Source organism: Notothenia rossii (genome assembly GCF_949606895.1).
Source record: "Notothenia rossii genome assembly, chromosome: 1".
Lineage (NCBI taxonomy): Eukaryota > Metazoa > Chordata > Actinopteri > Perciformes > Nototheniidae > Notothenia > Notothenia rossii.
This window is the reverse complement of record NC_136912.1, coordinates 30,630,507-30,649,277: the sequence shown is the minus strand read 5'-3', so window position 1 is coordinate 30,649,277 and position 18,771 is coordinate 30,630,507. Positions and strand designations below refer to the sequence as shown.

The following is an 18,771-nucleotide window of genomic DNA, read 5'->3' as shown; positions in this document are numbered from 1 at the left end:
GAGGTGTCTGTGCTTCTGGTGATTTACCCGGGACTTAGGGTGGCAGTATACGCCCTGAAGTTGTTTGCGGCTTGCCAGTAAACCCAAAGCAGAAGAAGTGACGTCAGTGGCTTCATTTGCGTAATGCTGCCTCAGGGACTTATTCCGGTGTGAACGCGATCAACTAAAGAGTTCCGGGGAACTAAGTTCCGGGAACGATTCCTGGGAAAAGTACTTGGTGTGAAAGCGCCTATTATGAGTTGTCTTTGTTTTCCCGTTACTTTTTAAACAATCTGATAAATTGTAGTTGTTTGCAGATAGGTTGGATTCTACAAATAAGGACATATGTTCTATTTGAGCTAACAATTAGCATGAATGACATGGGGAACAACTACAGAGGAAACGTGTATATAAGAAAAAAGGAAACGTGTATATACTTGATGCATCTTCAAATCTGTTAAGGTGTAAAATGTAGTTTTAGCATGTGGCTTTATTCAGGCCAGAGTGTTTCACCTCTCTGATTGCGCGAAGGCCTTTCTAACCAATCGGATGTTGTGTTCTTTATTTCAGATAACAGGGCGTTTAAAGATTGGAACCTACACTGGACCTCTGCAGCACGGCATCGTCTACTCTGGAGGTTTGATTATTGTCTACCAGTCTTCCATTTTTTGACCTTGTGTTAGTTTTGTTAGATAGGCAAGGCAAGTTTTATTTATACAGCACCTTTCAACACAAGGCAATTCAAAGTGCTTTACAAAAATGAAAGACATTAAGAGAATTAAGAAATAGTGCAGAAGAAGCACATTATAAAATGGGATTTTAAAACACTAATGTAAAAGCAAAGATAGACACAGGTATCTACAGGTACAGGTATTTTAAACTCCTTCTACTCCAGGTTCCTCGGACATTGTGTGCGACCTGCTGGGGGCCAAGGGGAAGGACATCGTGTACATCGGGGACCACATCTTCGGAGACATCCTCAAGTCCAAGAAGCGCCAAGGCTGGAGGACGTTCTTGGTGATCCCTGAGCTCGCCCAGGAGCTGCACGTGTGGACCGACAAGAGCTGTGAGTCTGAAGGCAAACACGTAAACACGGGCCCTAACACACGTGTGTAGTGACATTTAGAAATACTATCTTGACCGCATATACTAGAGATGCTCCAAAATATCAGCTGCTGAGCGGATTTTTGTCAAATTGACATACATGCACAATTGTTTACATCATGCACATAGAGACATTATGGCCTGTAAAAAAGCCACAAGCCACATTTTGATCAAAAATATCATATTCTAAATCATATAAAGTAACCGTAGTGACTGGCTCTTCTGCCAACAGCGGGGGGTCTCTCCCCCTCATCTTGCTGTGTGCGCAGTCAGTGGGTGTGGGGCAGGCAGAAGGACAACGCTTGCTGCAGGAGTGGGAGTTAATATAATTTAATAAACACCTTTTCATTCTTTTAAATGAATTATACAATTTATTTTACATATTTTTAAATGTGTCTCTTTGTGTATTTCTTGTGTCTTATGTATTTTTATGAGCACACAGATTTTTTTCAAAAATTACAAAGATATTCATGTTGTAAATAATATTGTGTAGAAAGAAGAAAACAAGACAGAATGTCCCACTTGAAAGACATTTTATCAGACAAGAAAAGTGAGCCGGTGCACCTCTACTATGTACATTGGGGAAAAAAAGTATTTAGTCAGCCACCAATTGTGCAAGTTCTCCCACTTAAAAAGATGAGAGGCCTGTAATTGTCATCCTAGGTATACCTTAACTATGAGAGACAGAATGAGAAAAAAAAAATCCAGAAAATCACACTGTCTGATTTTTATAGAATTTATTTGCAAATTATGGTGGAAAATAAGTATTTGGTCAATAACAAAAGTTAATCTCAACACTTTGTTATATACCCTTTGTTGGCAATGACAGAGGTCAAACGTTTTCTGTAAGTCTTCACAAGCTTTTCACACACTGTTGCTGGTATTTTGGCCCATTCCTCCATGCAGATCTCCTCTAGAGCAGTGATGTTTTGGCGCTGTCGCTGGGCAACACGGACTTTCAACTCCCTCCAAAGATTTTCTATGGGGTTGAGATCTGGAGACTGGCTAGGCCACTCCAGGACCTTGAAATGCTTCTTACGAAGCCACTCCTTCGTTGCCCCGGCGGTGTGTTTGGGATCATTGTCATGCTGAAAGACCCAGCCACGTTTCATCTTCAATGCCCTTGCTGATGGAAGGAGGTTTTCACTCAAAATCTCACGATACATGGCCCCATTCATTCTTTCCTTTACACGGATCAATCGTCCTGTTCCCTTTGCAGAAAAACAGCCCCAAAGCATGATGTTTCCACCCCCATGTTTCACAGTAGGTATGGTGTTCTTTGGATGCAACTCAGCATTCTTTCTCCTCCAAACACGTCTAGTTGAGTTTTTACCAAAAAGTTCTATTTTGGTTTCATCTGACCATATAACAGACATTCTCCCAATCCTCTTCTGGATCATCTAAATGCTCTCTAGCGAACTTCAGACTGGTCTGGACATGTACTGGCTTAAGCAGGGGGACACGTCTGGCACTGCAGGATTTGAGTCCCTGGCGGCGTAGTGTGTTACTGATGGTAGCCTTTGTTACTTTGGTCCCAGCTCTCTGCAGTTCATTGACTAAGTCCCCCCGTGTGGTTCTGGGATTTTTGCTCACCGTTCTTGTGATCATTTTGACCCCACGGCGTGAGATCTTGCCTGGAGCCCCAGATCGAGGGAGATTATCAGTGGTCTTGTATGTCTTCCATTTTCTAATAATTGCTCCCACAGTTGATTTCTTCACACCGAGCTGCTTACCTATTGCAGATTCAGTCTTCCCAGCCTGGTGCAGGTCTACAATGTTGTTTCTGGTGTCCTTTGACAGCTCTTTGGTCTTGGCCATAGTGGAGTTTGGAGTGTGACTGTTTGAGGTTGTGGACAGGTGTCTTTTATACTGATAACGACTTCAAACAGGTGCCATTAATACAGTTAACAAGTGGAGGACAGAGGAGGCTCTTAAAGAAGAAGTTACAGTCTGTGAGAGACAGAAATCTTGTTTGTTTGTAGGTGACCAAATACTTATTTTCCACCATAATTTGCAAATCAATTCTTTAAAAATCAGACAATGTGGTTTTCTGGATTTCTTTTCTCTCATTTTGTCTCTCATAGTTGAGGTATACCTAGGATGAAAATTACAGGCCTCTCATCTTTTTAAGTTGGAGAATTTGCACAATTGGTGGCTGACTAAATACTTTTTTGCCCCACTGTATATGTGTATGTATCTGAATTTAGACCAGTACTGCAGTCCTAGTGGCATAGAAACCGTCTCAGCAGGGATGTGACCTAGAACAGCAGCCGCAATGTCAGACCTGTTAACTCAGAAAAACACTCTAAGTAAATACGCTAAATATGATAAAGATCATGAGACCAGAAGGTACAACGTCCAAACACTGCCTCCTGAACTCTTAATTGATACACTGATACTAGAACCCTGTTTTCACGCTCTTCCTGTATTTTTCAGCGTTATTCGAGGAACTGCAGGGCCTGGACATTTTCTTGGCAGAACTCTACAAGTAAGAACTCCGACCTTTGACCTCTTCACCTAAATTACATCAGTTTTCTGTTTGAGGGAATACAACAGGTTCGACAGAGTAAAGTCGAAAGGGTCGACTCTCTCCTGATAAGCGGGGTTCACTGACGTTATTTTTAACTTGGCATGACTTGTTGTTGCATCAACTCAGTGACCGATTACCTTTCAGCAGACATATTTATACCCCCCCCCCTCTCATCATCTCACTGTCTTGTTCTCGTCCTTCCTCAGACATCTGGACAGCAGCAGTAATGAGAGGCCGGACATCAGCACTATTCAGAGAAGAGTCAAGGTACGGCCTTAATCACCCGTGTTTCTATGACAACAGGAGACCTTTCCACATGCCGCCCGGAAACGGCTTGGTTATCAATGCCTGCATTTACAATGTGTACGATACCGTTTATGAGCCTGCTATTGGTGAATCATTAACATTGAGTCACTACAGTCTTATCAATGAACAACCACACCTATATTTCTGATAAAGATACTACACTTAATTTTTTTGACCTATTTACATTTCTTATATTATCTTTTATGTTATCCTTTTGTATTACATGGCTTAGTTGAGTACTCGATGATGATTGGTCAATTCAGAACACGTGACACGTTGTTAATCCAGAACAGACAGACCGCTGTCAAGGACTTATTGACCGTTGTTAAGGACGCTCACATCTGCACAAATAAGTCTGTTCGATTTAACTGTATACAGTTTGGCTGAAAAGCAAACTGCATGCACCCTAGATGCTGCCAGTCGGGTGTTCTTTTCCCCATAATGACCGCCTCGCTGCATATTATCCCTTACATGGCACATTCTTACTTTTTATGTTATTATAAATATTTTGACCAATTTCAACTGGGGTAAAAAAACTGGTTCTGATTTTACATTTTTTTTTTTTTTATAAAAAGTGTTTCTGAGCCAGTTGAGCCTTTATCAGAGAGATATATATGAATCGGAGGGATCAAGGGTCTCACCTATAGCGACCCCAGGCCGTATTCAAACCTCTGCAAATGGGACCCCAGCTACTAAGTGAGCTGTGCAGCCCTAATTAATCATTTGTGGGTCAAAGTTATTTTTGATGACTCACCCGCGTCTTCTCTTCTGCTTTCTCTCTTTTAGAAAGTGACCCACGACATGGACATGTGTTACGGCATGATGGGCAGTCTGTTCCGCAGCGGCTCCAGACAGACACTGTTCGCCTCCCAGGTGATGCGTTACGCCGACCTGTACGCCGCCTCCTTCATCAACCTGCTGTACTACCCCTTCAGCTACCTCTTCAGAGCCGCTCACGTGCTGGTGAGTGTCTGTGTGGAAATGAAAAAGTACTGTTATGAAGGACCTCTAATGAGGGAGAAGGAAAACACAAGTGTCAGAAAAGGTCTTTCCTTCCCCAGTCACCAAACATAACTCTCAAGATTAAAATACGTTTTAGGAAAATGATTCACAAGTATGTTCAAATCACAATAACTGAAACAAGGGCGGGATCAAATGCAAAAGTTGTGGGTAATGGTAAACAAATAAACAGTCAAAAAGACATTTACTAAATGTTGCCTCTAGGATGCAGCAGACACAGGATGAGACGAGTATAAAACTAAATGCTAGTTCCGCCCTACAGCTTCAGCGCTATCTCAAACTAAAAGTAGGTTATCATATCCTGTTACACAGATACCCACAAGGCTCATAAGTAGGGCACTAGGTCTCATTTAACAGGTCTTTGAACTTACCCTGTGTCTGAATCTGGCCATCAGCCCTGAGTGACTCAGGCAGTAGAGGAGTGTGAATACTTTAACATCAAAAATCATATTTCATCTCAAAATAAACGTGAGTTTATGGCAGTGTTACACATGTCCATTTTTCAATGATAGAAAGAAGAAAGAACGTAGAAAAGCATCAAAATAAATCTTGGTTATTAAAAAATCCCAGACAGAGGTAACTCAAATGTACTTTGTTAATGCTATATCGCTCTGGAGGGCCGGTGCCTTGCTCAAGGGCACAACGTTCACTCTACGGTGTTGTTTACCTTCTGTGATGCGCGAGCTGATGACTTCACGTGATCATCGTCACTACTTCACGTCAAGACGAGTTAATTTTTTTTTCTCTCAACTTTGTGTGGAAAAATGCAGGGATTATGCGGCCTTTTGATAAATATGCGGCCTTTTAAAAATCTCTGCCATTTAGCTGATTATGCGGTAAGTTCTGCGATCGCAGGATCGCGTTTTTCTGGAGGGTCTATGACTGAGCCACTGCCGGACTTCTTTTCTTCTTCTTTTTTTAACTAGGGAGTTATGCTTGTAATTAATCAGCAAGATCAATAAACTGTTCTGTTAAACACTCTTTGTATTCCCCTCACATTTCTACTTCCTCCTCCCCAGATGCCCCACGAGTCGACGGTGGAACACGCCCACGTGGACATCGACATGGAGTCGCCGCTGGCAACGCGCAACCGCACCCACTGCAGCGACTGCAAGGACCTGGAGTGCAAACGCAGCCAGCTGACCCGCTCCTTCAGCGAGATCAAACCCCCCAACCTGTTCCCCCAGACTCCTCAGGAGATCACTCACTGCCACGACGAGGATGATGATGAGGAGGAGGAGGAGGAGGAAGAAGAGGAAGAAGAGGAGGAGGAGGAGGAGGAGGAGGAGGAATAGGCTGGACATGGAGATGAAAGCACTTCCTGCTCCTTCCTTTTCATGTTCCCAGTAGAGTTGGGTAGTTGTCTCTCAAAGTGAGGCATCTCGTGTGTGTGTGTGTGTGTGTGTGTGTGTGTGTGTGTGTGTGTGTGTGTGTGTGTGTGTGTGTGTGTGTGTGTGTGTGTGTGTGTGTGTGTGTGTGTGTGTGTGTGTGTGTGTGTGTGTGTGTGTGTGTGTGTGTGTGTGTGTGTGTGTGTGTGTGTGTGTGTGTGTGTGTGTGTGTGTGTGTGTGTGTGTGTGTGTGTGTGTGTGTGTGTGTGTCAAAATACTGTATGCACACACAAACACACACACACTGCAGATTCCTGAGGAAAGTAAAAACGGACCAGTAGCAAACAGATCATATGACTGTCAGAAGACTGTATGCATGCTCGGTCCTCTAAAAGCTAACTTTTCCTAGCTTCCTTCCTATATGAAAAAGAAACACTTTATAATTTTTTTTAATGACCTTAATTATATTTCTGTTTTATTTCTCCCGTCAGACTTAAAGAGCATCCCATACTGTTTTTATAATCTGACTTTAAAGGCCTGCTGGTGAATGAAGTAGATTGCGTAGATTCCTAACATATTGATCGATAAAAAACACTGCTTAGCTTCAGTGTAAAAAAAAAAAGATGCACACTGTATTAAAACACTTTCTTTTTCTTTTTATGCAACATGGGAACAATGTTGAGTGTGCCACCTGTTTAGTTTCTTTTTGTCTCTTTCAATAGTACTTTGTTTTGATTGACGGTAAACTAAGAATGCCTCGTACTAAACTGAAGCACAAGCCGGCGTTAAACAGATGCTTTTATTTTTGGTTGAGAGAAAACACGATATTTTGTTACCAAGCAACAATAAGGACGGAGTTCCGTACATGTGTATTATGCCTGCCGCAGTGTTGCTGGAAATTGCAAGCGAGCGGTTTAATGTCACCAGCTGTTAACATGCAGTATTTCTTCTGCACAGTTAATTTAAAGATTGCGTTTTGAAAGGGTAGATGTTGCAGTCCAAGCTGATTTAGAAATGTGATCTGTCCAGGTGTGTAGTGTGAAAGTGGCCTTAGTATGCAAAGGTGTTTTCAGGATGTATAGTATACAGATAACTTTAGATAGACTGTGACTGTCTTTCTCTTTGGTTTTGGGGCTTTGTTGGGTGTAGAATCTGCTGTGTATCCAACAGTTTTGTATAGTATTCTCCTGTGTAGCCTCTAAACACTGTGAAGTGACTATATGCTAATTCTAACTCTGTTAGCAGTTGAAAACTAGATGATCTCTGAGTTTAAGCGCTTGACTTCACATTTGCATGGCTAAAACGGCAACTCGATAGTTATCAAGATATATAAATCGTTCGGTTTCTTTATGAAGAGTTAAACTCTGAAAAAGCTCCGCTTATATGCATCATCAGGTCGTTAAGACTTTATCGACAGTACATTCTTTTCCATCCATCCATTTTTTTACTCCAAAAGGATTGGAAACGCCAGGAGTTTGAAGACATGAAAAGACATTTTGGTATGCCTGTGTGAGGTGGATAGCACCAGCAAAGTGGGACAATTGCAATGGAAGCAGTCTTTTTTTTTAATGAGTTTTTAAATATAATAACTTGTTGCATGCTCCTCTTCTGCAATGACACCACCAACGGTTTGATTCAACTCCTAATATATGCAGAACAGCCGTGTATGTAAACTAGCATGTTCAAAAATGTGCATTAGCCAATTTACTGTCATTAGATTTTGATTTATATGTTCCTAAATTCTGATTGGTTAACAGAAGTGACATCACCTGTTTTAAACAGAGCCCCGCCCACTTCAAATACTGGGAAGAGCACAGAGACGAGCAGAAACTCCGATATCTGTTGTGTGAAACAACACAAACTGTTTCCGTCAGTCAAAAGAGTGTTCATGTAAAGACCCCAACACCAATGATAATATATTTTTTGATCCTTTTTGTTCATGTGTGTTCTTTAAAATCGTCCAAATGTATCAGTGTTGCAGAACACCAAGAGAACTGCCTGATTTTTTTTAAAAACACATTTATTTTATTTTAACCATTGTATCCTGTATGTTAACGTTCCTCACCTTTTTATATTTAGTCTCTACATGCTGTATTGATACTGTAAGTGTTGGAGCGGCAACACAAGGGAAGAAACATGCCGTCTACTTTTTGCATCATTTATTTGGTTTGACTTGATCTGCTGTGGAGACAGGTGAATTTGTTTAACCACTTCTCAATGGAAGAACAGCTTGTAGGACATTCTCTTTTATTCTTTTATATTTTCTCCTTTTTCTTTACAAATGAATCATTTGTATCTTCATTTTGATTCGTTAACATAGAATAACTGGATATGCTACACCAGGCAGCTGCACTGCTAGTAGGAAGTAGTCTTTTCTTTGCATATTTTGCATATGCATGTGAAAGTAACACGCATATCTGCTCTGCTGAGGCGGTGGTTATGGTAGCGTCTGTTGGAATTCTATGTGGACCGTTATAGGAAAGCTATTCTTTTCATTTGTCATTGTAGTTTACACGGAGAGAAAAAACTACAAACCTGTAAGATAAAAGAAGAAAAACGTACATTGTTATCATACCGTGGGGTTATTTTTATTTTTATAAGCTAGTGTTTTTAAATGGCCCTGGTTTACAGAACTGTAAATAGAACTTTCCATTTTCTTTTTCTTACCTTTTTACCTGACTTAATCCTGGCAAATATGCCCTAATGCATCAACATTAACAGGTGCCAAGACACTCACCTTTCATTTTCTAAACTATCTTTTGTTTTTATGCATATCACTTCATGTTCTCCCGAACAGTGTTTTGTTTGTTTGTTTCCAGAAATTATCCTACAGACTGTACATTGAGGTAAATTACATAAAAAATGTAGAATAAAGATAGTTTTTCATAATTTTCTTGTTTTTTCTTTTTACTACTGTGATTATTTACCTCAGGTTCACCTTGTGTCAGGATGTTTTTACACAAAGGGGCCCTATTATGTTTACTTTCAGGTTCATATTTGTATTTTGTGCCTCTACTGTGACATGTCTCCATGCTTTAATGTTCAAAAAGTTCTTTATTTTTCTCATACTCCCTGTGCTGCAGCACCTCTTTTCACCCTCTGTCTGAAACCAGAGCCCAGTCTGCTCTGATTGGTTAGCTGGCCGGCTCTGTTTTGATTGGTCAACCGCTAAAAAAATCTCCTGCCCTTTAGAAAACCCCACACAATGTGTTTGAGCGCTAGGGGGGAGACCAATTACATGCACAAAAACCTTAACACGCTAAAGGGAAACCCCCCAAAAGCATAAGAGCCTCTTTAATTGCTGATAGCTTTGTTAATAACAATTAAATCAAAAAGTGGACTGTATTCAATTACACAGAAAACCTCTTATGGGTGGCCAAGCCTTTTTTGATTGTGGGCCATACATTAAATAAAAAATTGCAATCACGGGCGAACAAAAGTAAATGCATAGTTTTCAACCAGTTCTTAATAATTGTTTCTAGACCATAACACCTAAATATTCAGATGTAACTATCAAACAGGCATGGTAAAATGGGTTTGTGCCAATCGGAAGACTTCACAAAATGTAGTTGACATCTAGTGTTTGAACTAGGATGTGCAATGTACATCGATACCACAACTTATTATAAATATGCTGAACTGCACTGTATTACAGTGTATACAGTATTTAGTATATTTATTTGAGAAATGTTGAAAGAGTTAACAACATTTTGTAAATAGCAATGCTGTCCAAAATATAAATTTAGTATAGTATATTGTGTGATAAATATAAAAATTTAAATTGGATGGTAATCTACATGCAAAAAATATAAAAGTATATTGGTATACAAATCAACTGCTTATTGTGATAAATGTCTTCACGATCAGAGGTTCAAACTCAAATACTGAATTTTGAGTAACTTAACTTGAGTTTTCCATTTTATGATTATCTTTACCTCTACTTCCTCATATTTTGGAAGCCAGTATTGTAATTCAAATTATTCAAATTCTAAATACAAAATATAAATCCAGCTGTATTTGTATGGACTTAGTGAGATATTTAGTAATGAATTGGATATTCTAAATAGTAATTACTTTTATTGTTCATGTTTATTTTATGTTGGTATTTATTTACACAACTAGCTTTAGCATGCCAGACTCTTGTATTTTTACACTGTATATTGTTGATTTTAACTAAGTAAAAAATAATATAAACAGCATTTTGAGTTAACAAGGTACAAATGAACAAGATCTATCAGTAGACCAACACATATCCACACCTAATACATCATTAATGGAAAATGTGAGAGACAGGAGGTCAATGAGGGCACACAGCTCATTTTGACCTTGATGTTGATCATCATCATGGATCTAGAAAGAGTAGAAACAGTAAAGAAGACAAAGGGGTGGAGGCTGTAGAAAGTTCTACAAGGTGATGTTTCCATTGGCGTAAGACTTATGCAATGATGGCAGACGTGCATGTCATGGTGTTTCACACACGCAATAATAAGTTCAAGAGCAGTAAATACAAACCGCTGTAACTCAATACACATTCATGTTGCGCAGCCAAACGCTGTTCAAACCCTAAGAATCGTTCCTCTATTTACCAGATGGGTCCGAACGCTGGCGGTGTTTTCACTTTGTCAGTCTGTCTGTGTCATCATGGCAACATGTGCGAGAACTACCACAGTGGTGGAAAATAACTAAATGCAAGTAAACTTTCGAGCTACTTGGACTTGAGTATTTTCATTTTCGGCTATATTTGAAAGGCACTGGTTATGTTTACTCCACTGCATTAATTGTATAACTGCAGATTCAGAATAATAATACATCAAATAACAAATCAATGATGATGTAATGCAGATTAAGATACAACTTGTATCTATTAGGGTAATATTATACCAACAAAATAAGTATGAAAAGTAATTCAAAGATCTCCAACTCTTCACTTCAGTGCATAATGATTATAATGTAGTAATATAATTCACATTATTCTTTATAATGAGTACTTTTCGTATATGTTTAAGCCAATACTATTATACATGTGTAAAAATGTGACTATCCAAGTCTTGAAGTGAGACTATTTGGTTAAAAGTAGCCACTTTAGTCACAAATACAGGATAGTACTATGCTGTAATGTAGTATACAGCAGTAGCAAAAAGCATTCAAGTCAGCAAACCGACCACAGGGTCTGTCTGTCACAAAGCAATATCCAGCTAAAGTTTGATTAGGGACATTTTATTGCCCATGAACTTCACTTAGAATTGCTCATCTTGTACAATACTACAAAGTGTTTTTACATTTTTAAAGTGTAATAAAAAACCTGATAAGAGAACATTCAGAAGCAGCAGAGCTTTTAAATCGAGGACATTAAGCCACTGTCTGTCTGTTAATCATTCACTTTTTTATTAAACCACCAGCTGCAGGAGGCAATGGGAATGTTGTCGTCAGGTAGAAGAAGCATTATGGGCAGCACATGGGTACAGAAGTAGCAGCATTGGGATGGACAAAAGACCAGTTAAACATAGGCCGGCAAAGCATTCACATAATGGACGGATAATAATCTTGTGTTCAGCAGAGGATGGGAGGAAAAGAAGATAAAACGTGTGTATAACAGAATATTCAGTCGTGATGCTTCTCCCCAGTGTTTCCTGTTGTGCGTTTTTTTAATTGTCTCCATGCTTCTTGTTATCCTGTCAGGCACTGATTCTGTAAAGCACAATGTCACAATCTGATCTCATTCATTGCTGTATCTCCGGAGTGAATGTCCCAGCAGAGCAGGAGCGGCCCGCTGCATAGGAGCACTTTCAAGTAAACAATAAACAACACAGCTGCAAACAATGCAGACTTACTCTATTTCTGGTTATGCAACCGAGACGACCTTCGTAGCCAAGCAGATGGAGAGCCCGGGCTGTTTGTCCATGTGTGCTGTGTTTAGGAGCTGTTACAGACACATTGGATTACAGGTGGAAACAGCGACCACCAGTGGATTCAAACTGCAACTGAATATTTAAAATAATTCAGCTTTGAGGACACTGTGTTTGCCTGTAGGGTTGTCAGAAAACTGCCAACCAACAGTTATGTTAATGAACAGGCCTGAAAGTGGAATTAAAGTAATTTTTGTTAGAGAGTTAAACATCTACGCCTTTACATATATTAAGTAAACTGAATTTACTCTACATTAAGACATAATGTACTTTTAGGAAACATTTCTATCACAGATAGCCTACAGTATCTCATCACTAATTCCTGTCTTCATGGGGTAAAACAATTAGGGCAATAAAGTACAAAAGAAAGAAAATACTAATAACATAAAAAATACTTGAAGGAATAGTTTGACATTTACACTTATTTACTTTTTTGCCAAGAATTCCGTGAGAAGATTGAGACCACGTATTCTACATTTGAAGATGGAGCAAGGAGTGTTAGCTTAGTTTAGCATGTAGACTAAAGATGATTAATTACTACTCCAGGAGGGATGTGATCGTTCAAGAAAATAGTTGTTTAAGACTAATGAGAAATTAATAGGCTTCATATATGGCAGAGTAGTAGAGTGTGTTTTTTATTAGCTTGTGGGCAGAGCCAGGCTCGCTAGCTAGCTGTTTCCAGTTGTTATGCTAGGCTAAGCTAACCGACTGTAGCTTCATATTTGAACAGAACACAATGGTGGTATCAATCTTCTTGTCTAATTCTCAAAAATAAGACATCTTAGTGTATTTCCCACAATGTCAAACTATTCCTTGATTGTGTGTTCTTTAAAGTGTGAAAAAAACAAACATATATGGGTACAGTGTTTCTAAGATAAAATGAAATCAATATAAATATATCTCTTTAATAGCAGCCAACATTTGTGAAGAATATACTTAAAACGTCAAACTGAATTAAATCAGGAATTATTAAACATGGATTAAAATCCACAATGTGTGGGGAGCCAAAACAAGGAAAGTCTCTTTCACATTCACTCCTGTCAACAGCCTTTATCAAACCAAAGGGCTATGTTTTGTAGACACACAAAAAAACACATTCACACACATAAACAGTGGAAAAGCATAGCTTTGTATCATTCATGGACATGTTTAATGTCGAGGTTACTTTTTGTGACGTTGATGATGCTCAACATGTTAGATGAGGTCATTAATACTGTGCAATTATCAAGCTTGATTATGCGTAAAATTGGCAAAAAAAAGACACAACCTTCCCACAAATAGGTGCCGTGTTGGCACTTTCACACCCTATCCGTTTCCCCCCCCTCCCCATTTCATTACACTGTGGTGAATAGTGTCGGCATCATTAATCCCATATGAACGTGAGGTCAAAGGATGCAGAAACATGAAAGAGACGAGGAGAAAGAGTGACTGACTAGGACAAATTTGCTTGTGGATGGCTGCAGTTTAGCATTTTTCAAAAAAACAAATATACATACAGTACAAATATATCTGTCAATTTATAATACAGTGATTTAAAAAAATTCATAATCATCTCTTAAATAAATTGCTTTCATTGCACTTTGTTAAAATAATTAATTATATGATTTCTCTTAAAGGCAATAGTGTGATTTTTTAAAGGTGAAAAAGATAGTGTACCATAAGCCTGATTTAGGATAATAGTAAAAATAACAAGATCTGTAATATACATACTGTATCTGTAAAAGACCCTCACCTCCTCATTTACATGAATGGATGTTCGTCTCCATATATGTAGCATGTCCTTTTTGATATGACACGTGCGCCCCTGCGCACACCTTTGTGTACATGCTTGTGCATGCTCTTATGTCAGTTTATGTCATATCATGTCTCCACGCATACATATATACATACAATATTATAAAATAAATAAATACAGGATAACATTCTTGGTTCGTGGTTTTTAACAGTTTTCCTTCAAAGCGGTTTTTGGTTCAGTCTTTGACCAATCTCTGCTTGTTTGGGTTTGAGTCCTTGCTGATGGGATCAACAGTCGACTGAGCCTCCCTGAAAGATGAACGGGTGGGGGAGTTGCATTTGTTTGGGGATTGTGACTGTTTGAATACGTGTGTGTAGCAAAACAGTCTGTGTCCAGTGTAAGAAGGGGGGACCAAAGTCTTTGGCCTGAGAAGAAAATACAGCGAGTGTTGCGTTTTGTTGTGTGTTTCAGGCATAGGAACTGAGTTCGCATGCACTCTGTCATCTTTTAGTCAGCGCTATGAAAGTGTCAGATTGTCCCAAAAAGAAGCTCAGTCGCAGGTACTATCTGAGTGCACCCCCTGTGAGAGGGTGAGTACAGCAGGGATTCTGACAGCGTTCAGGTAGGGGGCATTCAGGGGGCGCAGCACCCGTCCTCCCCACTTGCCCCTCCATGAAAGGGTCTCACTGACTGACTGGGGGCTACTGGTTGGAGCAGAACCCTCACTCCACCCGCCTCTACTTCCCCACTTTCCCTCATCACCTACGCCACAACGCCGCGAGTGTCCACGAGACAGGGTGGAGGGTCTGGGTCTCCACCGGGCTCGGCGGGGGCTAGATGGGTCCCTCGTTGTGGGCGGTGTGGTTACTCCTGTTGAGACCCACACAGTTCTGCTGCTGTTGGTTGAGCAGGTGGGACGTCTCATTGGCGACGGTTACGGACACGGCAGGGGTGGTGCTGGTGGTGCTGGTGGTGCTGGTGGTGCTGGCGATGCTGGTGACAACGACGGTGGGGGTCTCCACTCCGTCGTGGAGCTCCGTCAGCGTTAGCTCTATCTTAGTGAACTCAGTGTCTGTTGACTGTGGCGTTTTGTCCATCCGGGACGCCATTACAGCGTTCTGGTACTGCTGGCGTGTTACCTAGGATAATAAGGTCAAATGTCACAGCAGTTGTGATGGTAGGTACTCCCGGAGCAACCTGCCTGACGACCTCACACTTAGAAAATCGTAATTTTTTAAAATATATATATGAAAACGTTTTTATATTATATATTTTTTTGCATATGTGTATTTATTTCTGTATTCAAGTTCCTTTGTGTAAAATACAAAAGTATATTATGCCAAAATATAATAATGTATACAGTATACTATATTATAAGCATAGCTAGTTATTAAAATGTCATAGTATTAAATATCATAAGAAAGTCACGGTATATACTTTGATATATTATTCAAAAGAAATTGTGAAGCTGTCATAAAACATAGTCATCATATATTATTCCAAGAACAGTCAGTATTGTATGTCTTAGACAAGATATAGTATTGTACATTATGAACTTTTTGGAAAAGTCATAATATATGATGTCATAAAAAGGTATCTCAAAATGTCATAATTAAGTCAAGCATAAAAAAGTAATAGTTTAGTATACGTTAAATTTATCATAGAGTGGAATGTAAAAGTAATTCTAAAGTATATAATAAAAAAGTTTTAAAAATAAGTCATAGTTTAGTAAAAAGCCTGTAAGAGTCTTCTATTCCAGCATTTATGATTACACATTTGAGTCTCAGTGGGCCGGTCTTGTTCATCTGTGTGTGTTCTCACCTTTATATACTGCAGGTCTGTGCGCGCTCTGACTGAGTAGTCGGGTACGTAGATCTGCAGGAAGGAGTTGAGCTGGTTGTTGCTGCTGCCGAGCGTCGGGGTGATGGCGTCGATACGGTCGCTTCTGTTCAGGGAGTCTGAGTGGTTGAGTCCAAACGGCCGCGGAGGAGATTTATTTTCTGTGAGGAGGTGATGAGAGAACAGAATTGATTTAAACCAGGAAATGTAAAAGTATCTCAGAAAATATATTCTCAACCTTGGCTGTCGTCAGTGCCTATATGTTTTGTTCACAACTAAACATGGTTAAAGGTCCCATGTTATGGCCATTTCTACTGATCATAATTCCATTGTTGAGGTCTACTAGAATTTAAATTGTGCAATGTTCCAAAATCACATTGGTTTCTCACAAAGCATCTCTGTATAGTATGTATTCACTCTCTGTCCTTAACGGCTTTTTGGAGCTCCTGCCCCCCCCCCCCCCCCTATGAGCCAACTGTGCTCTGATTGGTCAGCTCGCTCACTCTTTTCTGATGAGTCCACCACCGTTACAGCGGAACATCAGTGTTTATGTGTTACAATGGTGTTTGTTAGCAACCAGAAAATGACACCACACCAGTAATGACTAACAGATGAGAATGCTGCGTGGGGTCTGGGTGCCGTGTTGGCGGGACGTTGCGGAGCTCGCTGCTCCGCCCTTTGAGGCTCGAGGAGCGGACAGTGTGAGCTGGATTACTTGTGTCGTTCCCTGGTTGCTGTGTGGGGTCTGCGAGACAGCGAGACACTGCGGAGATCCGCGGAGCCGTGGCGTGTGTGCTCAGGCTGAGTTCCACGGAGCCGCGGCTGAGAAAAGATAAGGCTGAGTGAGTGCGTCACTATGACCAGGAAGAAAAAAATGGAAAAAGAAAAATCTCCAACGAGGCGTTCTGGGGCAGCATAGACATGTCTTTTCTGTGTTAGAGTTTTACTCGCTACAGGGTGTACTTTGAGGGTTTGCAGACCGTTTACATGCATAAAAAGCTACATAACACACAAAGGGACGGGTAACATCCGGAAAAGCATGTCATGAGACCTTTAAGACGTGGAAAAAAAAATCACCCAAAGCTATAGTCATTCAACAACAGAGAGCTCTCATGTCACAGTCTGATCTCTGCTTGAACTCATTATTAGGGAATGCCTTTACTTCACATGTGTGTTGTCATCTATTCTGTAATTTCAATTGTCCCTCCTGGGTTGCCATATCCAGAGAAAAATAGCTTGAGGCCATTTTTATATGCAGAGTTTGAAGTGGGGACTATTCTACGGAGCCCCCTAGGGGACATGGAGAAGAAACAAAAAAATTGGTTAAAAAATATCTTGTTTTGCGAGATCTTCCAATACTTTTGTGAGATCTCGCAAATATTTTCATTTAGCTCAATGTTCTTCCGGGTCATTTCAGCAATACAGAAACCCAGAAACCACAACAATGGAGCGGTTAATCGATTTTTACTTTGAGCTTGGCCTAAAATATAAAGATATAACATCAGTGCTTGGTATTAGTCACGGGTTTCACATAAGTGAAAGACACCTCAAGAGAACACTCAGAGCGAGGGGACATGCACGTCGCAAAGCATAGCCTACTCTGAGCTGAGTTACAAACAACATGACTTTACAATCATAACAAGGTAGACAACGATCTACAGTCTTTTATCAGAACAGTTAGAGGCGCGCCGTCATCCGAGCTAAACATCAAGAATTGGTCACAATCTGCAGCTGGAGGAGGAAGGAGTGCTTAGTCTACAAACTGCAACCCCGAAAAATATATACTCAGAAAAATTCAATAATTTCATTTTTTTAAAGATGTAGTGCTATCAAAATCTCTTAATACATCAATGGTTATGTTGTTGTTACAGTATAACACTTATTTTAAATAAATATGCTTTTAAATATTTTTCAGGCTTTTTTATTTAAAACTATTTTTAATTATTTTGACATTTTACAATGTAGTGCAACCAAACCCCTTTCACACATCAAAAGTGCAATGATGCTCATACTACATCAGGGTTGTCCAAACTACGGCCCGGGGCCAAATTGTACTTCTTGAATATACAGATCTGCGCTTTTAGTCACACCTGCAGCAGCTTGGCTCTGGATGGCAATGTTGGTCAGTCGGTCAGCAAGTCCTCAACTGTGGTCCATATTTCAGTAACTATTAGATGAATTACTACGGCATTTAGTATAGATAACTGTGGTGCCAAGGCGATAAGTCCTAATGACTCTGGTAATCCCTACACTTGCCCTCTAGCAACAAAATGAGGTTCAAATGCGGGCTTTACATGAACTTGCTTCATAACAATTAGACGTATTAGCAACATTGGCTTTGGTTTATGGCAAAATATCTGCAAAACTAATCAAAGTCCTGTCAATCACAGATGTACTTTGTATTGTTGTAACAGGCTAATGCTAACTTGCTAATATTCTAAACTAAGATGGGGATCATGGCAAACACTAAAACTTCTAGCATCAGCGTGTTAGCAATGTCATAGTGGGCATGTTAGCATGCTGATGTTAGCATTTAGCTCCAAGCACCTCTGCACTCAAAGGGATAATTCCGATTTTTGAAAAGGTAGGTGTATGCTATATTTGGTAGGTAGGTGTATGCTATATTTGAATTTTTTTTTTAACAGAAGCCAGTATCTATGCTTTCTTCAAAGCAAACCAGACTAGACTTGATTGACAAAAACATACATGTTATCGAAAAAAATCGAAATAGAGATTACACTATTTAATAAATAAATATTATTACTTTTTTAGAATGCTAAAACAGTTTTTTCTGCTGTCTACAGTTTACTTGTCCAGGCTTTGCTTCTGTCCAGTTACACCTGTCTGTTTCTCCAAACTTGCCAACCTGCATCTACTGAAGGAAATACACTGATCCTGGATATGTACCTCATGCTGTATAACCCCACTTAAAAACATTAATTGAACTATACCTTTAAAGAGCAACTTGCAGGTTAGAGACACCAGTGAATAAATGTGTAGGAAAATGATGAATACACTAGATTT

At 39.8% G+C, this 18,771-nt stretch overlaps 2 protein-coding genes across 6 annotated transcripts in view; one reads left to right on the top strand and one right to left on the bottom strand.

Annotated features, from left to right (window-relative positions):
* The window catches only part of nt5c2b (5'-nucleotidase, cytosolic IIb), a 33,657-nt gene extending 24,501 nt beyond the window's left edge, over window positions 1-9,156 (top strand). For 4 of the 5 annotated variants that reach the window (XM_079667550.1, XM_079667552.1, XM_079667551.1 and 1 more), the window contains 7 exons: window positions 550-616; window positions 875-1,045; window positions 1,316-1,402; window positions 3,520-3,571; window positions 3,820-3,880; window positions 4,706-4,882; window positions 5,959-9,156. In XM_079667550.1, the coding sequence (XP_079523676.1) occupies window positions 550-616; window positions 875-1,045; window positions 1,316-1,402; window positions 3,520-3,571; window positions 3,820-3,880; window positions 4,706-4,882; window positions 5,959-6,234 (891 nt within the window). In that variant the 3' untranslated portion in view covers window positions 6,235-9,156. The remainder of the gene's footprint in view (window positions 1-549; window positions 617-874; window positions 1,046-1,315; window positions 1,403-3,519; window positions 3,572-3,819; window positions 3,881-4,705; window positions 4,883-5,958) is intronic. The other variant, XM_079667554.1, reaches the window with a different exon arrangement.
* The window catches only part of cnnm2b (cyclin and CBS domain divalent metal cation transport mediator 2b), a 52,122-nt gene continuing 40,459 nt past the window's right edge, over window positions 7,109-18,771 (bottom strand). The window contains exons 7-8 of the mRNA XM_079667514.1: window positions 15,730-15,908; window positions 7,109-15,047 (exon numbers count right to left, since the gene is read on the bottom strand). Coding sequence (XP_079523640.1) covers window positions 14,742-15,047; window positions 15,730-15,908 — 485 coding nt within the window. The 3' untranslated portion in view covers window positions 7,109-14,741. The remainder of the gene's footprint in view (window positions 15,048-15,729; window positions 15,909-18,771) is intronic.